Genomic DNA, 24,637 nt, shown 5'->3' with positions numbered 1-24,637 from the left:
CCTGAGCGCAAGAGTTAATTTATCCTGCTGGCGACGCAAATCTTGATGATCACTAAACATCAATAGAACTATACACCACTGAATCAGACTGATATGACATATTCTGACTGTGTAATCCACTCAATTGACTTCAGTGGAAAGGATTTTAGAAAGAAATAGACAATGTGCTGACATGGTTATTCTGTGGTACAGAGGTTGAAACCCAATCTGACTTCCAGGAGACCTGAAGGATTTTCTCAAGTTACATTGCCTAAAATTGTGTCATTCAGCTTTGCTGTTTATGGGAGTTAACTGTGCATAATTTACCAACTACATTTTACTATGTTACAACAGTGACAGTACTTCAAAAGTAGCTCACTAAAGTGATTTGGTGAAAGGTACAGTCTTTTTTAAACACAGAACTTAGAACATCCTTCTTTCTCACATAACTCTCCAGTTTTCTATTATCCATGTGCTATCTAAGAGTTTCTTAAAAATCTAAAGCCTCTATTCACCCATCTCTCCCTATGTAAAAAAAACCTGCATCTCACATTCCTCCACCCCATCCCTCCAATCATCTTCAATTTATGCCTCATCATATTTCCATCCTCTGGCCAAAATATAAAATCTCTGGCTGTCATCTCCATCTATGCCTCATATCATTTTATAGAAAGTTATATTTATTTATCATAGGTACATCGAAGCATACAGTGAAACGTATCATTAGTGTTAGCTTCCTACACACCCAAGGATCTGCTTGGGAAAGCCCACAAGTATTGCCGCACATTCTGGTGTCAACATAAATTCATTGTATGTTAATGTTAAAGGGATATTTGTGCAGGAATAATGGTTGGAAAATGGTGGATGGATTCTAAGTTGACCACTATTCAATCAATGTGTCTTAACATCTTGATGTAGATAAGTTCAAGTTCAATTGTCATTCAACCATATATGAATACCCATGAATACAGCCAAATGAAACAATGTTATTCTGGGGCCAAGATGCCAAATACAGTACCAACAGTCACACATACAAATATACAATATAGCCCAATTCCCTGAGAGTCATGTTATGTAGATTGATGGTGCAGGACGTTGTAGTCAAGAACAAACCCTCAGCAGTCTTCAATGCACATTAGTACAGCTGCAGACAAGCGCAATCCAGCTTGTCTTCCACTGAGCAAACACTGGAGAGCAGCACTGATGAAAGGAGCCAGCCCCCAACCCAGCATGGACTCTTTGCACCCGTTGTGCCTCTGCTCTCCCCCACACTGCCTCCGGCATGCAATGCATGGTTTGAATTGTGCTTGAGAGTTTGACTCGAACATTGGATGCTTGCATGTCAAAAGCAATTTTATGCAAGAGCATCAACATTATTTGGGATGTATATAAATTCACTGGAGAATTGGGTAAGCTGCTGGAGGAACTCAGCAGATCAGGCGGCATCTATGAAAATGAATAAAACTGTTGACGTTCCAGGACGAGAACCTTTTTCACAACTGGAAATGGAGGAGGAAGATGCCAGAATAAAAAAATGTCGGGGGAGGCATTGGAGTACAAGCTAGAAGGTGATGGGTGAACCCAGGTGGGTGCGAAAGGTAAAAGGCTGAAGAGAAAGGAATCTGATAGGAGAGGAGAGTGCACCATGGGAGAAAGGGAAGAAGGCGGGGCACTTGGGAAGATGATAAGTACATGAAGAGAAGAAATAAGAAGCCAGAGAAAAAAAAAGAGAGAAAAATAAATATTTTTACCAGAAGGTGAAATCAGGTTGTAGGCTACCCTGATGGACCATGATGTGTTGCTTCTCCACCCTGAGAGTGGTCTCATCATGGCAGAAGTGGAGCCTCTGGACTGCAATGTTGGAACGGGAGTGAGAATAGCAATTCCACTTCTGGCCGATGCAGTGGAGGTGCTCAACTATGAGTACAGCTGCTTATCGAGCTTGTCCCCTTATAGCAGTTTGGCCCCACACCACATTCAATGAAACCCTGACAACTTCAGTACCATGTAGTTATTGTAGAAATATGCATAGAACATCCTGACGTAGTGTTGCTTTTTAGCAGCTGCTGTCTGCTGATGTACAGCATGCACAAAATGCTGGAGGAACTCAGCAAGTCAGGCAGCATCTATGGAGAGGCATTAAATAGTAATTTCAGACAAGACCCCTCATTAAGGTCTCAGTCAGAAATATTGACTGCTAAGTTTGTGTGTGTTGCTCTGAATTTCCAGCATCTACAGAATCTTGTGTTTATGCTGAAGTACAATGTTGTTTCATACAATCAACATAACTATTCAAAGAAGTTATGAAGAGCGTTTGATGGCTCTGGACCTGTATTCACTAGAACTCAGAAGAATGAGGGGTGACTTCATTAAAACCTATTGAATGGTGAAAGGCCTTGATAGAGTGGATGTGGAGAGGATGTTTCCTATGGTGGGAGAGTCTAAGACCAGAAGACACAGCCTCAGAAGAGAGGGGTGTCCTTTTAGAAGGGAGATGAGGAAGAATTTCTTTAGCCAGAGAGTGGTGAATCTGTGGAATTTGTTGCCACAGGCGGTTGTGAAGGCTAAGTTATTGGGTATATTCAAGACAGAACTTGATAGTTTCTTGATTTGTCATGGTATGAAGGGAATGGAGACAAGGCAGGAGATTCGCACGGAGAGGAAAATTGAATCAGCCATTATGACATGGCAGAGCAGACTCAATGGGCCAAATGGCCTAATACTGCTCTTATATCTTATGTTTTTGTGGTCTTATGACCAATCAAATCAATCCTGGTCTTATTGAGAAAATTGAAACTCATCTCCTTGTGGTCACCCATTTCAATTTGAGTTTCCCATTGTGACATGTGTATCCATGACCTCGTCTCCTGCCATACAAGGCCAAATTCAGACTAGAGGGACAACACCTCATATTCTGTCTACATAGACTCCAACCTGATGACATGAACATTGAGATCTTCAATTCCCAGTAGTTTCTCTCCTCCTCCTCACTTTTCCATTCCCCATCCTGGTTACACTTTCACCCCTTCTTTTCTCATCACCTCTCCCTAATGCTCCTCTTCATTCCCTTCCTTTCATGATTCACTTTAATCTCTTATTAGATTCCTCCTTCAGCTTGTTACCTCTTCCACCTATCACCTCCCAGCTTCTTACTTCATCCTCCATCCCCCACCTACCTGGCTTCTTCTATCACCTTCTATCTTATTCTCCTTCCCTTCCTCCAACTTCCCCCTTCTTTTCCGGTCCTGCTGAAGGGTTTTGACCCAAAATGTTGACTGTTGCTCTCCATAGTTGCAACCAGGCTTGCTGAGTTCCTTCTGCATTTTGCATGCGTGTTGCTTAAAATCTTGGCAGATGCAGATGGTACCCAAACTCAGCCCAGTTCAGCATCAGTAGAGGGAATCTAACTTTCTTTTTAAGATGTCAAGTACACTAAAGGTGACATTAGCAGAATGCCTTATAAATTTGATGAGAAACCACGACCAACTTGTTAAATGCAGTTCAAAGTCGTTAAATTAGCTCACCTACCTCTTCCACCTCTCATTTCTCAGTTTCTCACATCATTCCCCATCCCACACCCACCCTCCTTCCCACCAGCCTGGTCTCACCTATCACCTACCGGCTAATAATCCTTCCCCTCCCCTCACATTCTTATTTATTTATTTGGTGATACAGCATGTTGTAGGCTCTTCCAGCCACACCTCCTCAGCAATTCAACAACCCCAATTAACCCTAACCTAATCATGGGACAATTTACAATGACTAATTAACTTAACTAGAACGTCCTTGGACCATGGGAGGTAACCGGAGTAACCTATGCATTCTATGGGGAGAATGTACACGCTCTTTACAGGCACTTGAATTGGTCTCCGAGCTCCGGAATGCCCCTAGGTATAATAGCATTGTGTTAACCACTACACCACATTGGCACCCTCCCACCTTCCCTTTCCGTTCTGATGAAGCGTCTTGGCTCAAACATCACTACCTGACCTGCTGAGTTCCTTCAGCATTTTGAGTGTGTGTTACACTGAATTTCCAGCATCTGCAGAAATTTGAAAATGAGCTCACCTGTTCTTTTTTGCCATTGTCCTCTGCCCAGAACAGCCTGTAGCCTTGGATTGGATTGTTAGCATAGGCGGGTGGCTCCCAGGATGCTAAAATGGAGCTTGGTGAAATGGGGATAACTTTAAAATTTTCTGCTGGTCCTGGAACTTGCACTGCATAGAAAAGAAATACAAATTATTTTTTAGAAATCGCTACAGCTCCTCTGCTTTCTTAGAAGTTTGCAAAGATTTGCCATGGCACCTAAAACGTTGACGGACCTTTATAGATGTGTGGTGGTGAGTATATAGATTGACTGCATCACAGCCTAGTATGGAAACACCAATGCCCTTGAATGGAAAATCCTACAAAAAGTAGTGTCTACAGTCCAATCCATCACAGATAAAGCCCTCCCCACCATCAAGCACATCTACACGGAGCAATGGGAAAGCAGTGTCCATCAACGAAAACCTCCATCACACAGGTCATGCTCTCTTCTCGCTGCTGCCATCAGAAAGGAGGTACATCACTAGGTACAGGAACAGTTATTACCCTCCAACCATCATGCTCTTGAACCAGTGTGGATAACTTCACTTGTCTCCTCACTGAACTGGTCCCACAACCTGTAGACGTACTTTCAAGGACTCTTCATCTCATGTTCTCAATATTTCTTGCTTGCTTGCTTGCTTGCTTGCTTATTTATTTATTTATTTATTTATTTATTTATTTATTCTTTCTTTCTTTCTTTCTTTCTTTCTTTTTGTATTTGCAGTTTATCAGTCCTTGACATTTGTTGTCCCCCTTTTGGTGTGGTCTTTCATGATTATATCATATTAAGGTTATTGGATTTATTGAGTGTACCTGCAGGAATATGAATCTCAGGGTTATGTATGGTGACATATATGTACTTTGACAATAAATTTACTTTAAACTTTGAAGATAGTGGCATCAAATGTAAAATTAATTATAAAATAATAATAAAAGTGTGCAATTGGACCACAAAATCTTAAGATACCAGCACAAAATTGGGCTGTTCAACCCACTGAGTCTGCTCCGCCATGCCATCATGGCTGATTTATTATTCCTCCCAACCCTATTCTACAGCCTTCTCCCCGTAACCTTTGACATCCTGACTAACAATAATCTATCAACCTCCGGTTTCTAAATACCTAATGACTTGGACTCCATAGCTGCCTGTGGTAATGGATTCTGCAGTCACCACATTCTGACTAAAGAAACTCCTACTCATCTCTGTTCTAAAGAGATGACCTTATATTATGAGGCTATGCCCTTTGGTTCTAGACTTCCACACTATTGGAAACATCCTCTTCACGTCCACTCAGTCTAGGCCTGTCAATATTTGGTAGGTTTTAAAGAGATCTTCTCTCATTGCACTGGTATTAGAGAGATAAAAGGCAGGTAAAATATCTGGTACCCTGGACTTCTGATGAAAGTTTCCACCCCAGAATATTTACCCTTTTATCTGTTTTTCTCTGCCCAGAACATTTAGCCTTTTATTGTCTGTTTCTCTGTGACAATGGATGCCCTGAAGTACAATTCCTGCTTTTAGAGACAGACGGTATGGAAAAAGGCCCCTCAGCCCACAAGGTCCATACAGTTCACCACACACCCATCCTTTGTAACCCACTTCATTCTCCCCACAGTCCCTTCAATTCTCACTAGGATCTACAACTCAGCTATGTTCACTGACCATGGTCAACTAGCTGAACGACCTGCACATGTTTGAGATGTGAAATGAGATCACAACACATAGTAGAAGCCTAGAGATTCACAGAAAGAACGAGCAGATCCACACAGACAGTACCAGAGGGCAGGTCTGAACCGGGATCATTGAAGCTATGAGGGAGCAGTTCTACTAACTGTGCCACTTTTGTTTGCCATTTCACCGATTTCCCCATTGAATCTTTTCTATCAACTGTACTGTACAATGGACAAAGGGCTCTCAGAACTGTACATGAACCACATATTCATTAAAGGAGGGATCAAGTTCCTATTTCTTGCCCTTTGACAGAAAACATTTCCACCCCTCTGCACAAGGTTCAAGTTCCATTTCCAGTACACAAGTGTAAAGGAAATCCGATGCAGCACCAAAAAATAAACAAAAACAATTAAGAACATAAAAATAAAAAAAACACAATAAATATAAATACATAAGATAGCTTATATGAATAGATTGATTTTATATCCATAAAGAGACGTCAGGCACAGGAGTGTCTGTACATAAAGTGACTAACAGCAAATGATAAAGTAGTGGTCGTTGGGGGTGTGGAGGGTTGGGTTAGTGGGTAGAGGTGTTGATCAGCCTTATTGCTTGGGGAAAGTAACTGTTTTAGAGTCTGGTGGTCCTGGTGTGGATGCTACGTGGCCTCCTCCCTGATGGAAGTGGGGTAAACAGTCCATGAACAGAGTAGGAGTGGTCCTTCATGATGTTACTGGCACCTTTCTGTATATATTGCCTTGATAGCAGGTAGGCTGGTGCCAGTGATGTGTTGGGTAGTTTTATATCTCCAGAATTAAATTTCCTCTCCCAGTAGTCTATTTTTCACCTCAGCATCCTATAGGCTGTTTGAAGCAATGCCAAATAGATTAAATTTCCTCATTACTTTCAGCCCTTGATTGCTGGGAACTCAGTTGAAGTTTCTCAAAATAATTTTTCATTGGGATTTACATTAAAAAAGGGAGCATTTTACCCAGTTAGTTTGGAATGATTTGTAGGGCTAACAACTAAAAATTAGAATTGAATGTGATTAGCCAATTAAGTTCCTATGTACCCGAATGAATAAGCAGAAAAGGATCCCATTCTCTCAACTGGTAATGACATTCCATCGCACTAACAAGCACTTTTCCAAGCAAGTACTTTAATTAGCAAGAAAAATAATTATCCTCAAAGGTACTGCCTTTCAGTTTAACTTCTAATTCCAAAATATAAAGGAGAGGGATGAATTTCAGGACAGTTTTATGCAGAACATTATCACAAATCAGAGGAAGGGGAGGATTTTCATGGGGTAAGAGTGAAAGATGAAATATTTAAGGGAAAGCTGAGGGGCGAGCTTCTTCACTCAGGGGGTGATACAAGTGCGGGCCAAGGTGGCAGCGCAAATGGTGGATGTGGGTTTGATGAAGAGAAATTTGGTTAGGTACATGGATAGGATGTGTACGGTGGGCTATGGTCAACTGTGGGTCAGTTGAATTAGGCAGAAAAACAGTTTGGCATGCACCAGATGGGCCAAAGGGCCTACTTCTATGCGGAGGTTCTCTATAAATCTATGATTTGGATAATAATGTTTAGAAGGAGGTCCCACAGATCCCAACACTGTCTAACATCTTCAGTTACTCACTACTTGTAATGAGATGCACAAAAATACCCAATATAATCTATTCATCCATTCAACTATGGCAGATACATCTGTCCATGGTAGTATGGGTATGGGTGACCACCACAACAGAATCTATCTTTGTAGAGATATAGGACTTCCCCAAACTTCTGTGTGGTTCCACCACATGCTAAATGGAATAGAGTTGTGGATTGTAACAGTGGTTACAATGATGATGAGATAGAGCATAGAGGAATGGAGCAGCCAGTAGATTGATGTGAGAACAACCCAAGTCTGAACATGGGAGAAGACCAAGAAAATCATTGTGGCCTTCAAGAAGGTGCAGATGAACCACCCCCATCTGCAAATACATGGCTCCTCCATAGAGAGAGTTAAGCGCGCCAAGTTCCTGGGAGTTCACATCTCGGATTACATCACCTGGACCTTTAATATCACCTCCCTGAACACGAAGGCACAGCAGCATTTCCCCTTCCTAAGATAATTGAGGAAAGAGAGGCTCCTTTCACTCACCAACACTGCGTTTTACATTCAGAGCCTCCTGACAAGTTACATTCTATCTTCTATGGGAGCTGCAGAGCATTAGACCAGACGGCCATACAAAGGACTAAGAATGGCTGACAGGGCAATTGGGGTCTCCCTACCATCCATTGGGTATGTTTATCAGGAACACTGTAAATGCAGGGGCCTTAGTATTATCAAGGATCCCACCTATCCGCCATCCTCTTTGACATTTTACCATCAGGCTGAAGACTCTGACATATAACAGTAAGAACGGTTAGGATGGGAAACAGTTTCTTCCCTCCCTTAGACTTCTGAACTTACTGTTGCATTGCATTCAAAGTGTCACTGGTTAATCCATTCTGCACCTTACAATATTTAATCTATGCACTATAGTTTGTTTATTTATGTGTAATATATCAGTAGATTTCATCCTTCCTTTCATAAGTTATTATGTGTTATACATTATGAGTGTTAGGTGTATTACTGTGCTTAACATCTCGGTTCAGAGAAACGTTGTCTTGTTTGACGATATACATGTATACAGTTAAGTAACAATAAACTTAACTTGATGTGTTGGAACAAATTATGAAAACTGAGATCTGGGCAACCATGAGCTGGGTGTCCTCGGTTACAACAGGACATTGGTAGGATGCCGAGCTGGACTGAGAAGTGGCAGATGGAGTTTATTCTGGAAAGGCATTAAGTGATTCACTTTGGAAGATCATTCTGAAGGTTGAGTACAGGGTTACTGTCAGAACTCTGAGCAATGAGGAAGAACAGAAGAATGGAGAGATTGAGAAGCTATAGATTTCAATATGAAATGAAACAAACTGAAACATAAAAGGATGACAGGAAGGCACGAGACAGACTAAATAAAGTGAAACATCCACTCAGTGGCCACTTTATTAGGTACACCTGCCTGTTAATGCAAATACCTAATCAGTCAATCACATGGCAGGAACTCAATCATAAAAGCAGGCAGACATGGTCAAGAGGTTCAGTTGTTGTTCAGACCAAACATCAGAATGGGTAAGATATGTGATCTAAGTGACTTTGACCACGGAATGATTGTTGGTGCCAGACAGGGTGGTTTGAGTATCTCAGAAACTGCTGATCTCTTGAGATTTTCATGCACAACAGTATTTAAAGTTTACAGAGAATGGTGCGAAAAACAAAACGAAAATCCAGTGAATGGCAGTTCTGTGGGTGAAGATGCCTCATTAATGAGAGATGTCAGAGGAGATGGTTCAAGCTGACAGGAAGGCAACAGTAACTCATGTAACCACATGTTACAATAGTGCTATACAGAAGAGCATCTTAATGCACAACACCTTGAACCTTGAAGTGGATGGGCTACAGCAGCAGAAACCAAGAACATACACTCTGAGGTTATTTTATTAGTTACAGGAAGTAAAATTCAGCATGGATGCTCCATGGCCCGGCTATGAAAGCAAGGGATTGAGCTTTGGGCTAGCAACCCTGTCCCCTAAAAACCAAGAGCTACAAAAATGCCAACAGAAGTTTCAAAGACCTCATATCAGGGAGAGGAAGTATCTTGACTTGGAAGACGTGTGGTAAAGTGAATGCTTCGGCCCAGCACAGACAACTCTGGTGAGCTGCTGTTGGAAGCCCATGTCCCAGTAAAGGGCTTAAGAAGAGGAAGAAAGTACCTTAAAATATGGTCACTGACTGTACATCATGTCATCCAGTTTGTCCTAATTCAGGGGAAAGGCAGAAAGGTGACAAAGACAAAGGAGATTTATGCTAGGAGGTTGGAATAGAACTAAGATGCCTAAGAGTTTAGCACAGTATTTATGTTGGTAATAATAGGAAGGTGGTTTGGGAAACTGAAATAAGGCTGTAATTAGCTCAGTAGTATTAAGTGTCATTTGGTAACTGGAAAAACATAACGTGCAGTACTGTGCAAAGTCTGAGGTACACAGAGAGTGGTGGACACATGGAATATCTTGCCAGAGATGGTGGTAGAAGCAGTTACAATATGATCTTTTAAGAGGCTCTTAGTTAGGTTCATGGAGCTTAGAAAAATGGAGGGCTATATGGTAGGGAAATTCTAGGCAGTCTCTAGAGTAGCTTACATGGTCGGTACAACATTATGGGCCAAAGGGTCTGTAATGTGCTGTAGATTTGTATGTTCCATGTCTTAGGCACCTTAGCTACAGTATATACTGTATATGTGCCTAAGACTCCTGAACAGTACTGTACTACCCCCTTTACTGCTCTGCACTGTGAACAACTTTTTATAATGTTATTTTTATATTGTTAATAAATGCTGGTATTTATATATTTATGCACATTTTATTCCATATCTGCTCCTTTACCTCCATTTTTATATGATACTTTATAACTGTTGAACGTTGTTTATGTTGTATGTCGCGCCCTGACCAGCACACTACAGCAAATTCCTAATACATGTACTGTACAGCAAATGTATAATGCAAATAAAATTGATCCGAGTAAAGACGGGGGGGAGGGGGGGTAGATTTCAGATTAAAAAGCTGCACGGACAGTGGGGAATGAGTAATTGACAGAACAAGACAATGAAATAAAGAAGCAATTTGTCAGACAACCAGGAGTGTTGAAATCAACTAGTTCCAGAGGTTAGTTGACATTTAGATCAAATGGACACGGCATGAAAGAAATATTTGAATGAAAAAGTGGCAAAACTTTGAATAAACCCAAAGAAGTTAAAATCCATAGCCTTGACAGTTTGCATTCATGCATTTTAAAATAATCAAGGGAACCAATGGTAAAGGATCAAGTGCACATATTTAATAATTTACGAGAAAAAAGTCTGATGCCAGAGGAATGGTGGGAACATTAACATTAGACCCATGTTGAAGAAGGGAGTTAAAATTTTGGACAAATCGCTTTGGCATTAATTGTGGAAAGCATTATGAAAACCAAATTGAAAGAGAAAAATGAAAAAAATCTTCATGCAACTAATATAATAATGAATAGTCAGTATGGAATTATAAAGGAATAAAAGAAGACAAACTGTGCAAATAAAACAGAAATAAATAAATCATTTCATTAATATTGAGAATATGAGTTGTAGAGTCCTTGATAGTGAGTCTGTATATTGTGGAGTTAGTGCTGAGGTGAGTGAAGTTATCTGCACTGGCTCAGGAGCCTGATGGTTGAAGGGTAGTAACAGTTCCTGAACCTGGTGGTGTGGGACTTAAGGCACCAATACCTCCTTCCCAATGGCAGTAGTGAGAAGACTCAGTCTTAACTGAGATATAGACAGAGGCAGAGATTACACCAGAGCAACATAGTAGATATAGTCTATAAAGATTTTCAATAATCATTTGGTAAGGTACAAAGTAATAAACTATTGAATGAGATCAATACACCAGAAGTTGAGGAGCAAAAAACACAAACTACTAGTGGAACTCAATGGGTCAGGCAGGACCCATCAGGACTGAGGGGATAGAGGGAAGACTGGCAGTATAAAAGAGAGGATGGAGTGGTCACAAAACCAGGTCTTGTGATATGCACCTGTTGCTCATACAACAATCCACCACCTGCTCCCATGGCTTCACATAACCCTAATCGGGGATTAAGCAGGTGCTACATGTTGCCCAAGGGTGACCTACAGGCTAGCAGAGGGAAGGAGCACCTTACACCTCCTTTGGTAGAAATGTATCTTCACTCTGCCACCCTAAAACCCTGTACCATTCAGGAATATTTAGATCAAGAAGCCAATGTTTGTAATTGATGGTTGTGAATTCGTTCCTCTTTCACTGACAATCTTTATCAATAACATCAGACCAGGGTAGAGAGAGCCACTTAGTCCACTATAGGAAACATTTTCTCCACATCCTCTCTAGGCCTTTCATAGATTTCAATGAGATCACCTTCATTCTTCTAAGCTCTAGCGAGTAAAACATAACACCACAAGAATGTTAGACTATAAGGCTTAGGAGAAGAATTAGGCCGTTAAGCCCATCGAGTCTGCTCCACCATCCCATCATGTTTGATTTATTAACCCTCTCATCGCCATTTTCCTGTCTTCTCCTTGTAACCTTTGAAACCCTGACTAATCAAGAACATATCAACCTCCGCCAAAAATATACCCAATAACTTGCCTACACAGACAGATGAAACAACATAAGAGAGATATGAGGGCAGGTGGAAGCAGGTGGGGAGGGTGATGGGGTTGGGGGCATAGAGAGAAACAGAGGAAAGAGAAAGCAGCCCAGGGATTGTGGGTTTCCTGAAAATGGGGAATTTAATGTTCATGGTATAGCATACAGTACTGTAATTTGTCTTTCCAAATAACACTTAGCACTCAATACTACTGAGCTAATACAAAGATAAGTACTCTTATTTGTTTAGCAACCACCTTCCTCTTTTAACCAATGTACAGTACTGTGTAAAGGTCTTGGGCTGCTTAACTACATATATGTGCCTAAGACTTTAGCACAGTACTGTAACTGGCAATAAGAAGGGTTTAGTCACACTGATTATTAGTCAAATGGCGACAATTTCTAAAGTGCAACTGTGGGCACTGCAGTAGTGTGGAAGACAGCACGTCTCTGTCACGGCTCAGGGCATTCCACAGTTCAGAGTTCAGTTCTGGTGCTGTCTGTAAGGAGTCTACACGTCCACATGGGTTTTCACCGGGCGCTCTGGTTTCCTCCCACGGTTCAAAGACGTAACGGTTGGTGGGTTATTTGCCCTGTGACTGGGCTAGGGTTAAATAGGTGGGTTGCTGTGTGGTGCTGCCTTTTGGGCCGGAAGGGCCAGTTCCACACTGCACCTCTAAATAAATAAAATAAAATAAATCTAGCTGCATGATTGGGTCAATAGATGACTGACTTCTGCACCTGCAGACATCAGGACTACACAGGAAGGTCAGACAATGGCACTGACAGCAGGACAGGGTTTAAACACCCTCAGCTGGCGTATTGCTCGGTACAATGATCCTTTGTCTCTATCCCAAGGAATAACTGGACTGTGTGTTCCGTCCTGTTAAAATGGGGATTCCTAGAATGGAATGATAAATGTGCTGTCTGGATGGTGGAGGAGACAAATACGACAGAGGCATTTAAGTGGCTCCCAGACAGGTACACAAACGTGCAGGAAATGCAAGGATATGGGCACTGTGTAGGCAGAGGGCATTACTCTGATTGAGCATTTGATTAATAACGTAATTAGATCAGTGGAACTTTGTGGACCTTAGGGGTTCTTCATAGAACAGTAAACATAGAAGATTGCAGCACAGTATGAGCTTCTTGGTCCACAATGTTGTGCCAACCTTTACAGCCGCTCCAAGATCAATTTATCAATGTCACATTGTGATGAACTACATATACCTGTCTGGACATGCCCCTCTGCTGACTGCTCCTCTGGCTCCTCCCACAGACCCCTGTATAAAGGTGATTGGAGGCACTGCTTCTCCCTCAGTCTCCAGGATGTTGTGTGTGTGGTCTCTTGCTGCTAATCGTGGTCTCTTGCAGCTAATAAAAGTCTATCGTTCGCCTCCCATCTCCGAGAGTTATTGATGGTGCATCACACATGTACGTCATACAGTGTAAAGCTCATCTTGTGGACTGTTCATACAGATCAAACCACTACACGATGCACTGAGCAACAAAAAAAGTAAAACGATTAGAATGCAGAATAAAATGTAAAAGCTACCAAGAAGTACAGTGCAGGTATAATGAGTAATGGGTGCATAGAATGCACTACCAGGATAGCGCAACGCTGTTACAGCACCACTCACCCGGGTTCACTTTCCGGTGTTGCCTGTAAGCAGATGGCATATTTGTATATTTCCCCGTCACCATGTGGGGTGGGTTTCCGCTGGGAGCTCTTCGAGAGGCCGGGTCTCAAGGAGGTGGCATCCATTATTAAGGACACTCACTATCCATGGCATGCCCTCTGCTCACTACTACCATCATGGAGGCTCATGTCACGGTTTCTCTGTCGCACATTCAGGTTGTTGGAGCAGATCATTTAATTCTTGGGTTAGAATGCTTCGTTGTTATTTTCTTTGTAGCTTAACAATTAATTGTCTGTTAGTATTTATATAATTACTTTTACACATATTACTGTTTAGCATATTTCCTAGCAGTCACCAATGTATATACAGATGTTATGTGTCCCAAGGGATTACATTTGTAAGATTCTGGAAAGCTCTGGAAACTTCACTGGTGCTGCATTATTTGAATGGGGGGGGGGGGGGGTTCAGATTGACGGACTCTCACGGAATGTTTCTTATCCATCTGTATAAATAGAGATGACCACAAGGCAGTGCCATCTTCTTCGTTGGTCATTTGTCTCTCCCTCTCTTTATTATAAGACCTCAATTACTGTCTGTTTTCTACTTTTATTTGTTCTATTAACACTTAATAAAATGATTGTGAAGTAATAAGTTTTATATCTCTTTCCTGACTTCTGAAAGAACCTCCGATTAAAAGCACCAGAATCCAACAAGATGACCGGCAAATGAAATACAATGTTGGATAGTGTATAGTCATGCACTTTGGTGGAAGAAATAAATGGGCAGACTATTATTTAGATGGGGAGAAAAATCAAAATGCAGAGATGCAAAGGGACTTGGGAGTCCTTGTGCAGGATACCCTAAAGGTTAACCGCCAGGTTGAGTCAGTTGTGAAGAAGGCAAATACAATGTTGGCATTTATTTCTAGAGTTATAGAATATAAGAGCAGGGATGTAATGTTGAGGCTCTATAAGACACTCTTGAGACCACACTTGTAGTATTGTATGCAGTTTTGGGCTCCTTAATTTAGAAAGCATGTACTGACATTGTAGAGAGTTCAGAGAAGATTCACAAGAATGATTCCAGGAATGAAAGGGTTACCTTATGAGGAACATCTGGCAGCTCTTGGGCTGTATTCCCTGGAGTTTAGGAGAATGAGAGGAGATCTCATAGAAACATACCAAATGTTAAAAGGCCTGAACAGATTAGATATGGCAAAGTTATTTCTCATGGTAGGGGAGTCTAGGACAAGAGGACACAACTTCAGGATTGAAGGATGTCCATTTAGAACAGATATGTGGAGAAATTACTTTAGTCAGTGGGTGGTAAATATATGGAATCTGTTACCATCTTGTGAGACCAAGTTGTTAGATGCATTTAAGGCAGAGATAGATAGGTTTTTAATTAGCCAAGACATCAAGGGTTATGAGGTGAAGGCAGGAGAGTGGGGATGACTGGAAGAATTGGATCATTCCATGATTGAATGGCGGAGCAGACTCTATGGGCCAAATGGCCTACTTCTGTTCATACATCTTATAGTCTTATGGACAGGGAAGCTGCCTGTGGTAGGAGACTTGATAAGAATACGAGAGAGAAGGAATGGTGGATTTCACTGAGGGAGAATATGAGAGGAGAATACAAATCATCATGCTTCTTTCTATGCTACTGTAAAAATTTTACAGTACTGAGCAAAATATATATAATATATAGTGCCTAAGACTTTTACACAGTACTGTATTTGTTGAGAGTCGAGTGACTCAGGACGGGTGTGGGGTGTGTGGAGAAGGAGTGCCAGGGGCTGGGGGTGGCACCAGTGCCAACACACCCAGCCCTGAGACACAAGGCAAGGTGATTTCATTCTGAACAATTGGCTTACTGATCATTATAGAATGTGTGTTTGGTGCTTCCCACTCCCTCCCCTCTCGCTTCCCCTTTTCCCAACCATGATTCCCCTCTCCCTGACCCCTCCCCACTCTCGGTCCACAACTGAGACCCATATCAGAATCAGGATTAGCATCACTCACATACATCTTGAAATTTGTTTATTTTTGTAGCAGCAGTACAGTGTAATACATAACATTACTGCAGTACTGTGCAAAAGTCTTAGGCACCCGAGTTATATCTACCTATAGATAAATATAGATTCCCCAACCTGGTGTTCTCAGAAAAACAACTACGTAAACTCTGAACGATTGGGTGCGCGAGTAATCAACTCAAATCAAGACAGCGAGAGAAATAGATTTATGTCTGAATACATGTATAAATTTTCAATAAGACTTTCGTTTGACGCATGTCACAATTTCTCTAGAGCACGTTGTTAATATTACTGGAAAGGTTAATTTCCAACGACATACACTTTATACAAGGCAGTTTGTATTGGATGTTAATAATGCTACCAGCTAGAATTGTAATGAGCATTGAAAATGTTGGACCCTGCTGTACGGGCAAACAGAGTTACGTATGAATTAATGGAATCCTTACTGCCCACCGCTATGCTAATACACTCTTCTCAAAAGTGTAAAATTTATCATTATAAATAGGATTTACAATCCCCAATCTTATTACATCCAAACTTAACCTACAGGACAGCCAACCCCACTACAAATCCCAAAACGACAGTGAAATTTTACATTTTGAGAAGATGAGAAAGCTCTGGGCTAAACTGCAGATGATCCTTTTAGACTCTTTTTGCAGAAGACATATTAAATTACACTTATTAAACTCCCTCCAAAGTGATTTTAATAAGTATTAGATTTTTCTTTGTAATGTTAACATCTTAATCCTCCTCAAATCAACATTTTAAATACATTAGCACAAATTAAAGTTAAATCCTATCATTGTAAAATATAATCCTAAAGTGCATTTTTTTGAACAGGAGCACTATTAATTTTATTTTAAAAAATCTAATTTGCTTTGAATTTACAATCCTGTTATCTTATTTTTTTTTTTAAACAATAGAGTTTTTAATGACAAGGAGGGCTATCAAAGCTTGCAGCAGCATCTGGACCAGCTGGAAAAATGGGCTGAAAAATGGCAGATGGAATTTAATGCAGATGAGTGTGAGGTGTTGTACTTTTGGAGGACCAACCAGGGTTGGATTTACACATTGAACAATAGGGCACTGAGGACTGTGGCAGAATAGAGAGATCTGGGAATATAGATCCTTGAAAGTGATGTCATAGTTAGGGTGGTAAAAAGAACTATTGGCACATAGACCTTAATAAACCAAAGTATTGAGTACAGGAGATTGGTATGTTATGTTGAGGTTGTATAAGACTGGTGAGGCCAGATTTGGAGTGTTGTGTGCAGTTCTAGTCACCTACCTACAGGAAGAATATCAATAAGATGAAAGAGTACAGAGAAAATTTACAAGGATTTTGCTGGGACTTCAGGACCCAAGACATAGGGCAAAGTTAAATAGTTCAGGCCTTTATTCCCTTGGAGTGTTGGAGAATGAGGGGTGATCTTATAGAGGTATACAAAATTATCAGGGGTGTAAAAATTATAGGGGTATGAGGGGTATAGATAAGGTAAATGCAGGCATGTATGGAGGCTTTCTTTCCCCCTTGAAGTTGGGTGAGACTAGAACCAGAGGTCATAGGTTAAGGGTGAAAGGTGAAATACCTAGGAGGAACCTGAGGGGGAATTTCTTTACTCAGAGGGTGGCACAAGTGTGGAACAAGTTGCTGGCAGAGGTGGTGCATGAAGGTTCGGCTGCCAGTTTAGATAGGTACATGGATGGGAGGGATATGTAGGGCTATATTCCAGGAATGTGTGAATGGGATAAGGCCAAATCACAGTTAAGTATGAACTAGATGGACTGAAGGGCCTGGTTCTGTGCTGCATTGCTGTATGATTTGATGATTCTATGACTCTATGACTATGACAGCAGAGCAATACTCTGTATAATAACCTGAGCTTCATAAACTACTTACAGTTTCAAATTAAAATATATTTTTTTATTATCAACGAACAAATTCAAGCCCAATTGACCTGCTATTCCTGGAAATCTCCCATTATAAAACTTTGGTCTCCAGTGACACCTGAGCACGGACATAATCCCAGAAGAGAGGCCAGCAGTTGGCTGAAGCAGAACCCTCGACTGGCCACCGTGGCCAGGCTGAAGAGCAAACTGACCAGGACAATCCCTGTGCGGCCCACTCACCTCTGAACCAGATGACCCTCTTCTTCTGAACCATTAAAACACCAGGATCTGATAATGTTTAGGGACCACTAGGCAGCTGGGGTGGGGAGGTTAGCCTGAGAGTTTACAGCTTGCTTTAATAAGATTATTGGTTTTCTTCCTGGCACTTAAACAGAGTGCAGTTCAAGATCATTGACATTCAGCCATAGACATACATACAGCTAACCAAAACATTGTTCCTCTGGGGCCAAGGTGCAAAACACAATGCATACAGTCACACACAGAACATATAGTGACGGCCCAGCACATACAGACACAAAATAGTATTTGCATGTCCCTGATTGATGTGGCCGGAAGATTGCCTGGTTGACAGAAAGTGCATGGTTATGCAAGACAGTATAATGTTGCAATAAAACAAGCAGTTATACAGTACTGTGCAAAAGTCTTAGGCACATAGATAGCGCCAGGGTGTTTCAGACATTTGCACAGTACTGTACTAATCTTATGTATTGCACTGGACAGATATGGGTCTCTATTGTGGACTGAGAGTGGGAAGGGGGCAGGGAGAGAGGAATCATGGTTGGAAAAAGGGGAAGGGAGAGGGGAGGAAGCAGGAAGCGCCAGAGAGACATTCCGTAATGACCAATAAATTAATTATTTGGAAGCAAATGACCTTGCTTGGTGTCTCAGGTCTGGGTGTGACTGCACCAGTGCCACCCCCTGCCCTGGCACACCTCCTCTGCCAACTGTCCGCTACTCCTCTTGCAGAACTCCACTCTCACCATTCCCAACATCCTTTGCTCCCACCAGATTTACAAACTCGCTCTTTGCTCCAAGATGACAAATACAGTGGTGTAAAACATTAAGTACACTCGCTATATATATATATAGTGAGTGTACTTATATATATTAGGTACATATATATATGTACCTAATACATCAGCCTAAGGTAGAAGGAGATGAGTTATACAGCTCTCGTTACATGCACGTGCAGTTCAAATCTTTGAGTGGTTGTGCAGAAAGTTTGAAGTTAATAACTCATCTCCTTCTACCTTAGGCTACAAACTTATCAATCACCCCTGCTGTGGACCACTTCTGGAGGTCCAAGATGCTGATTTCTACAAAGAAGGGATCTGTATGCTCCACGACCGCTGGACTAAGTGTGTAAATGTAGGAGGGGACAATGTTGAACAATAAATGTGCTAGGTTTTCTAAAATTGACTTCTTCTACCTTAGGCCACAAATTTATCAATCACCCCTTGTACGTATATTGAATAGATTAAAAATCGTGGAAAAAACAAAATTAATATAAATTTAAAAAGTGAGGTCATATTCATGGGTTCAATGTCCATTTAGGAATCAGACGGGAGAGGGGAAGAAGCTGTTCCTGAATCGCTGAGTGTGTGCCTTCAGGCTTGGCTTCTGTATCTCCTACCTGATGGTAACAATGAGAAAATGCCATGCCCTGGGTGCTGGAGGTCCTTAATAATCGCCACTGCCTTTCTGAAACACCGCTCCATGAAGATGTCCTGGCTGCTTTATAGGCTAGTACCCAAGATGGCCTAGATTTCTAACCCTCTGCAGCTTCTTTCGGTCCTGTACAGTAGCCCCCCCATACCTGACAGTGATGCAGCTTGTCAAATTGTTCTCCACAGAACATCTATAGATGTTTTTGAGTGTACTTGCTGACATGCCAAATCTCTTCAAACTCCAATAGCTGCTGCCTTGCCTTCTTTATAACTACATCGATATGTTGGGACCAGGTTAGATCCTCAGAGATCTTGACATCCAGGAACTTGAAACTGCTCACTCTCGCTACTTCTGATCCCTCTATGAGGTTTGGTATGTGTACCTTCGCCTTACCCTTCCCTAAAGTCCACAATCAGCTCTTTCATCTTTCAGAGTTGTATATGGTGACATACATGTACTTTGATAATAAAGTTTACTTTGAAGTTTGAGAATGGTAACATTTGTTGGAAACACTACCAATTATACGTTCAACTCAATTTTGTTGAACTATATGACGTGAAAAAATATCTCTAGTCCTTTAGTGTTACCCAGTCTAAGTGCTAAACTCGCTCCCTAATAGAACTTTAAAAAGCTCTTTAAGAAGAAGGTATAGCCTGCAAGTAAGAAGAGAAGGGCTTAAAAGAAGGAAGTTTTTCACCATGGTGGGTGTATGGAATATGTTGCCAGAGGAAGTGGCAGCAATGGAGTCATCACAATCTTTATAAGATATCTGGACAGGTACAGTAATGTGCACAAGTATTAGGCATATGTTTATAACTATAGTGTCTAAGACCTTTGCACAGAACTCTTGTAATTTTATGTATTGCACTCTATTGCTGCAAAAATACAAGTTACATGAGATATGTGAATGATGATAAACTTGATTCTGATATGGGCCTCTGTTGTGGATTGAGAATGGGAAGGGGGCAAGGAGAGGGTAATCATGGCTGGGAGAAGGGAAAGGGAAAGGGAGCGGGAAGCGCCCTCAGACATTCTGTATCTCGGGGGGGGGGGGGGCGGAGGGTGGTGTGTGTGTGTGTGTGTGTGTGTGTGTGTGTGTGTGTGTGTGTGTGTGTGTGTGTGTGTGTGTGTGTGTGTGTGTGTGTGTGTGTGTGTGTGTGTCTGTGTGTGTGTGTAAGACTATTGCACAGTACTATACATACTGTAGATAGGAAAGGTTTAGAGGGCTGTGGATCAAATGCAGACAAATTGAAGTTACTCAGATAAACATCTCTTAGACAGCATAGAGAATTTGGGCTGAAGGGCGAGTTTCCATGCTGTATAACTCCATAGCTACAAGAGCGGTCAAACACAAGCAACCTACGTGACAGGAAGTGGAAAATTATTATTTTTTTTATTTTAATTATATTCCTGTCCCTTTAAACCAAGAATGGCTTCTGCTTTCATGTTCTGTAATGGTTAGATAAGGTCTGATAACATCTTATTGAAAAGACAACATTTCACAAAGTTACCTCATGTGGAATACAGAGAATAAACTGAGGTAATCAGATTGAAATTTCATTATCCTTCTCCTTAAACTAGACCCTCTTATGATCCAGATACTTCATGGTGAACATTTTAATCTCTTGACACAAAACATTCATAGAAATTTTTATTTCTACACTTCAGATGATTACTTTGAAAAAGAGGATCTATATATCAGCTCTTAAATTGATTAAAGCAATGGTCACTGTGGTTACCTTTACATACTGCCATACGGATCACTGATATCTACTGGTAATCCTCTCAGCATGTATAGGCAATTGCTTTCACAGAATACACCATTCAAATGGATTACAGTCTCCTGCAGACACTTGGTATTTGAATTTACACTACAGAAAATAACATAATTATGCTATAGGGAATTGCAAGGATATCATAATCAATAGGATTTCTGTACAATAAGACTTTTATATTGGGCATCCAAATGTACAGTATAAGAGTTACAACAATAAAAAAAATCAATCTCTTTTCAGCCAAAAAACGGGGATATTTGATAAAGTCCTGATTAGGATGATCTTTCTCAGTCTGGTTCAACACAAGAAAAAGTCTTAGCTTTTTATTTGGCTTTTGAGCAAAGAATCCTCAACTTCATGTTTATAAATGTTTCATAATATGTAAAACCCAGATGGACAGATTGAAAATGGAAAGTGGAACTTCATTTGACAAGATGTACACTTAAAGCTAATTCTGAGATTCCTTGGACACAACAGTATATTCAGAATCAGAATCAAGTTTATAGTCACTAACATAAGCTGTGAAATTTATTGTTTTGGGTCAGCAGTGCAGTACAACCAGAGGCTCTTCAACAAAGGGGATAAACTTGTCCATCCATTGAGATGTTCCCACAATCAATGATTTCATTGTAAGGATGCTTTATCTTGCTATTTCATGTTCTTGCTACAGATTGCTATTTACTTACATTTGCATAAGTTGGTGTCTTCTGCACTCTAGCTGATCTTTTGTTGATCTTGTTTTAGTTACTATTCTATAGATTTTCTGAGTATGCCCACAGGAAACTGAATCTCAGGGTATGTGTGGTGACATATGTATACTTTAATAATAAATTTACTTTGCTCGTTGAACATGGGAAGAAGGCAGGAGAATGGGGTTGAGAAGGGTAATAAATTAGCTATGATAGAATAGCAAAGCAGACTCGATAGGCCAAATGGTCTAATCTTGCTCCTACGTCTTATGGTCTTGTGGTCTTATGGAAGTGACATCTAAATGAAATACTAACTCCTGCTTTTATTTTTTTATTTTCTTAAAGGGGCAGAAGATACAAAAGGATGTAACATCATGCTCAAGGACAGCTTTTATTCCACTGTAAACAGACACTTAGAAACACAGAAACATAGAAAACCGACAGCACAATACAGGCCCTACAGCCCACAAAGCTGTGCTGAACATGTCCTTACCTTATAACTACCTAGGCTTCTCCATAGCCCTCCATTTTCCTAAGCTCCATGTATCCAACCAGGAGTCTCTTAAAAGACACGATCGCTTCTGCCTCCACCACTGCTGGCAGCCCATTCCAGGCACTCACCACTCTCTGCGTAAAAAACTTACTCCTGACATCTCCTTTGTATCTACTTCTAAGCACTTTAAAACTATGCCCTCTCATGCTAGCCATTTCAGCCCTGGGAAAAAGCCTCTGACTATCCACACGATCAATGCCTCTCATTATCTTGTACACCTCTATCAAATCACCTCTCATCCTCTGTCGCTCCAAGGAGAAAAGGCCGAGTTCACTCACCCTATTCTCATAAGGCATGCTCCCCAATCCAGGCAACATCCTTGTAAATCTCTGCACCCTTTGTATGGTTTCCATATCCTTCCTGTGGTGAGGTGACCAGAATTGAGCACAATACTCCAAGTGGGGTCTGACCAGGTTCCTATATAGCTGCAACATTACCTCTCAGCTCTTGAACTCAAATCCATGATTGTTGAAGGCCAATGCACCATATGCCTTCTTAACCACAGAGTCAACCTGCGTAGCAGCTTTGAGTATCCTATGGACTCGAACCCCAAGATCCCTCTGATCCTCCACACTGCCAAGAGTCTTGCCATTAATGCTATATTCTGCCATCGTATTTGACCTACCAAAATGAACCACCTCACACTTATCTGGGTTGAACTCCATCTGCCACTTCTCAGCCCATTTTTGCATCCTATCTATGTCCCGCTGTAACCTCTGACAACCCTCCACACAACCCCCAACCTTTGTGTCATCAGCATATTTACTAACCCATCCCTCCGTTTCCTCATCCAGGTCATTTATGAAAATCACGAAGAGTAGGGGTCCCAGAACAGATCCCTGGAACACACCACTGCTCACCAGCCTCCATGCAGAATATAACCCGTCTACAACAACTCTTTGCCTTCTGTGGGTAAGCCAATTCTGGATTCAAAAAGCGATGTCCCCTTGGATTCCATGCTTCCTTACTTTCTCAATATGCCTTGCATGGGGTACCTTATCAAATGCCTTGCTGAAATCCATATACACTATAGCTATGGCTCGACCTTCATCAATGTGTTTGAATGGACCTCTTCCACAATAAGATGCATCTTGGCCTCCCATCTGTGTGTTTGGAGTTCAGTCATACCTCTGTCTGTAAGGAGTTTGCACGTTCTCCCCGTGACCACGTGAATTTCTTTGGGGTGCTCTGGTTTCTTCCCACAGTCCAAAGTATGGGTTAGGTTATTAAAAGGTGGGAATGCTATGTTACCACCAGAAGCACGGAGACACCTGCGGGCTCTTCCCAGCACATCTCAGACTATGTTTGTCATTGACACGAACAACACATTTCAACGTACATTTGACAAATAAACCCACTGTTACACTGATCTGACAATCTACCTCATTATATCTTGCAGCCTCCCTGCCACCAAGGACATAGATACAGAAAGGTGTTGAAAAAGGACCAGTAGGATCCCACCCACCCTGCTCATGGACTGTTTGTCCCACTCCCATCAGGGAGGAGGCTACGTAGCATCCACACCAGGACCACCAGACTCAAAAACAGTTACTTGAGAGTGAGGCTGATCAACACCTCCACCCACTAACCCATCCCTCCACACCCCAACCACCACTACATTATCATTTCCTGCCAGCCACCTTATGTAGACACTCCTGTGCCTCGTGTCATTTTATGTCTATATATGTATACATAAGCTATCTTGTATTTTCATTTATTAAGTCTTTATTATTGTGTTTAATTTGTGCTGCATCGGATCCAGAGTAACAATTATTTTAATCTCCTTTACACTTGTTTACTGTAAATTATATTAAATAACCTTGAGTCTTTATTGTTTATCTACAATGCATTTTTCCTGTAGTTGTTACACTTTATTCTGCATTGTTATTGTTTTACCTTGTTCCACCTCAATACACTGTGTGAACAGTGGTAAAACAGGATTTTCACTCACTGCATCATGGTTCATGCGACAGTAATAACAAAACTGTTACCAATTTTGACCTGAGTTCTGAAAAGCACTGAGTTTATAACTCAGCTTTACCAGGTTTTGAGTATTGAGGATCATGGGAGAGAGTTTACAACAACTGTCTCCTATACTTACGTTCAGGCTGAGTAGCAACTTTAATTGATTGTGAACTCTGCCCAGGTCCAAAATCATTGTAGGCTACGATCCGAAATGCATACGTTTCTTCTGGCTTCAAATTCCCAACAGTAAGCTGCAAGTCTCCATACTGTGAAGTATTTAAAGCACGCTCCCTGAATTCAAGAAAAAAAAGAGTAAGACTCTGCTGCTGAATATTGAAATCTCCCATCAGGGAGGAGGCTATGTAGTATCCATACCAAGACCACCAGATTCAAAAGCAGTTACTTTCCCCAAGTA

At 41.2% G+C, this 24,637-nt stretch overlaps 1 protein-coding gene across 1 annotated transcript in view; it reads right to left on the bottom strand.

Annotated features, from left to right (window-relative positions):
* dcc (DCC netrin 1 receptor) overlaps positions 1 to 24,637 on the bottom strand; it is a 1,312,938-nt gene that overhangs the window by 284,701 nt on the left and 1,003,600 nt on the right. Inside the window, exons 9-10 of the mRNA XM_073064089.1 lie at positions 24,359 to 24,513; positions 4,048 to 4,196 (exon numbers count right to left, since the gene is read on the bottom strand). Coding sequence (XP_072920190.1) covers positions 4,048 to 4,196; positions 24,359 to 24,513 — 304 coding nt within the window. The remainder of the gene's footprint in view (positions 1 to 4,047; positions 4,197 to 24,358; positions 24,514 to 24,637) is intronic.

The sequence above is a fragment of the Hemitrygon akajei genome, chromosome 13 (genome assembly GCF_048418815.1).
Source record: "Hemitrygon akajei chromosome 13, sHemAka1.3, whole genome shotgun sequence".
In the NCBI taxonomy this organism is placed as follows: domain Eukaryota; kingdom Metazoa; phylum Chordata; class Chondrichthyes; order Myliobatiformes; family Dasyatidae; genus Hemitrygon; species Hemitrygon akajei.
Note: the sequence above shows the minus strand (reverse complement) of the source record. Positions and strands in the feature narration are given on the sequence as shown.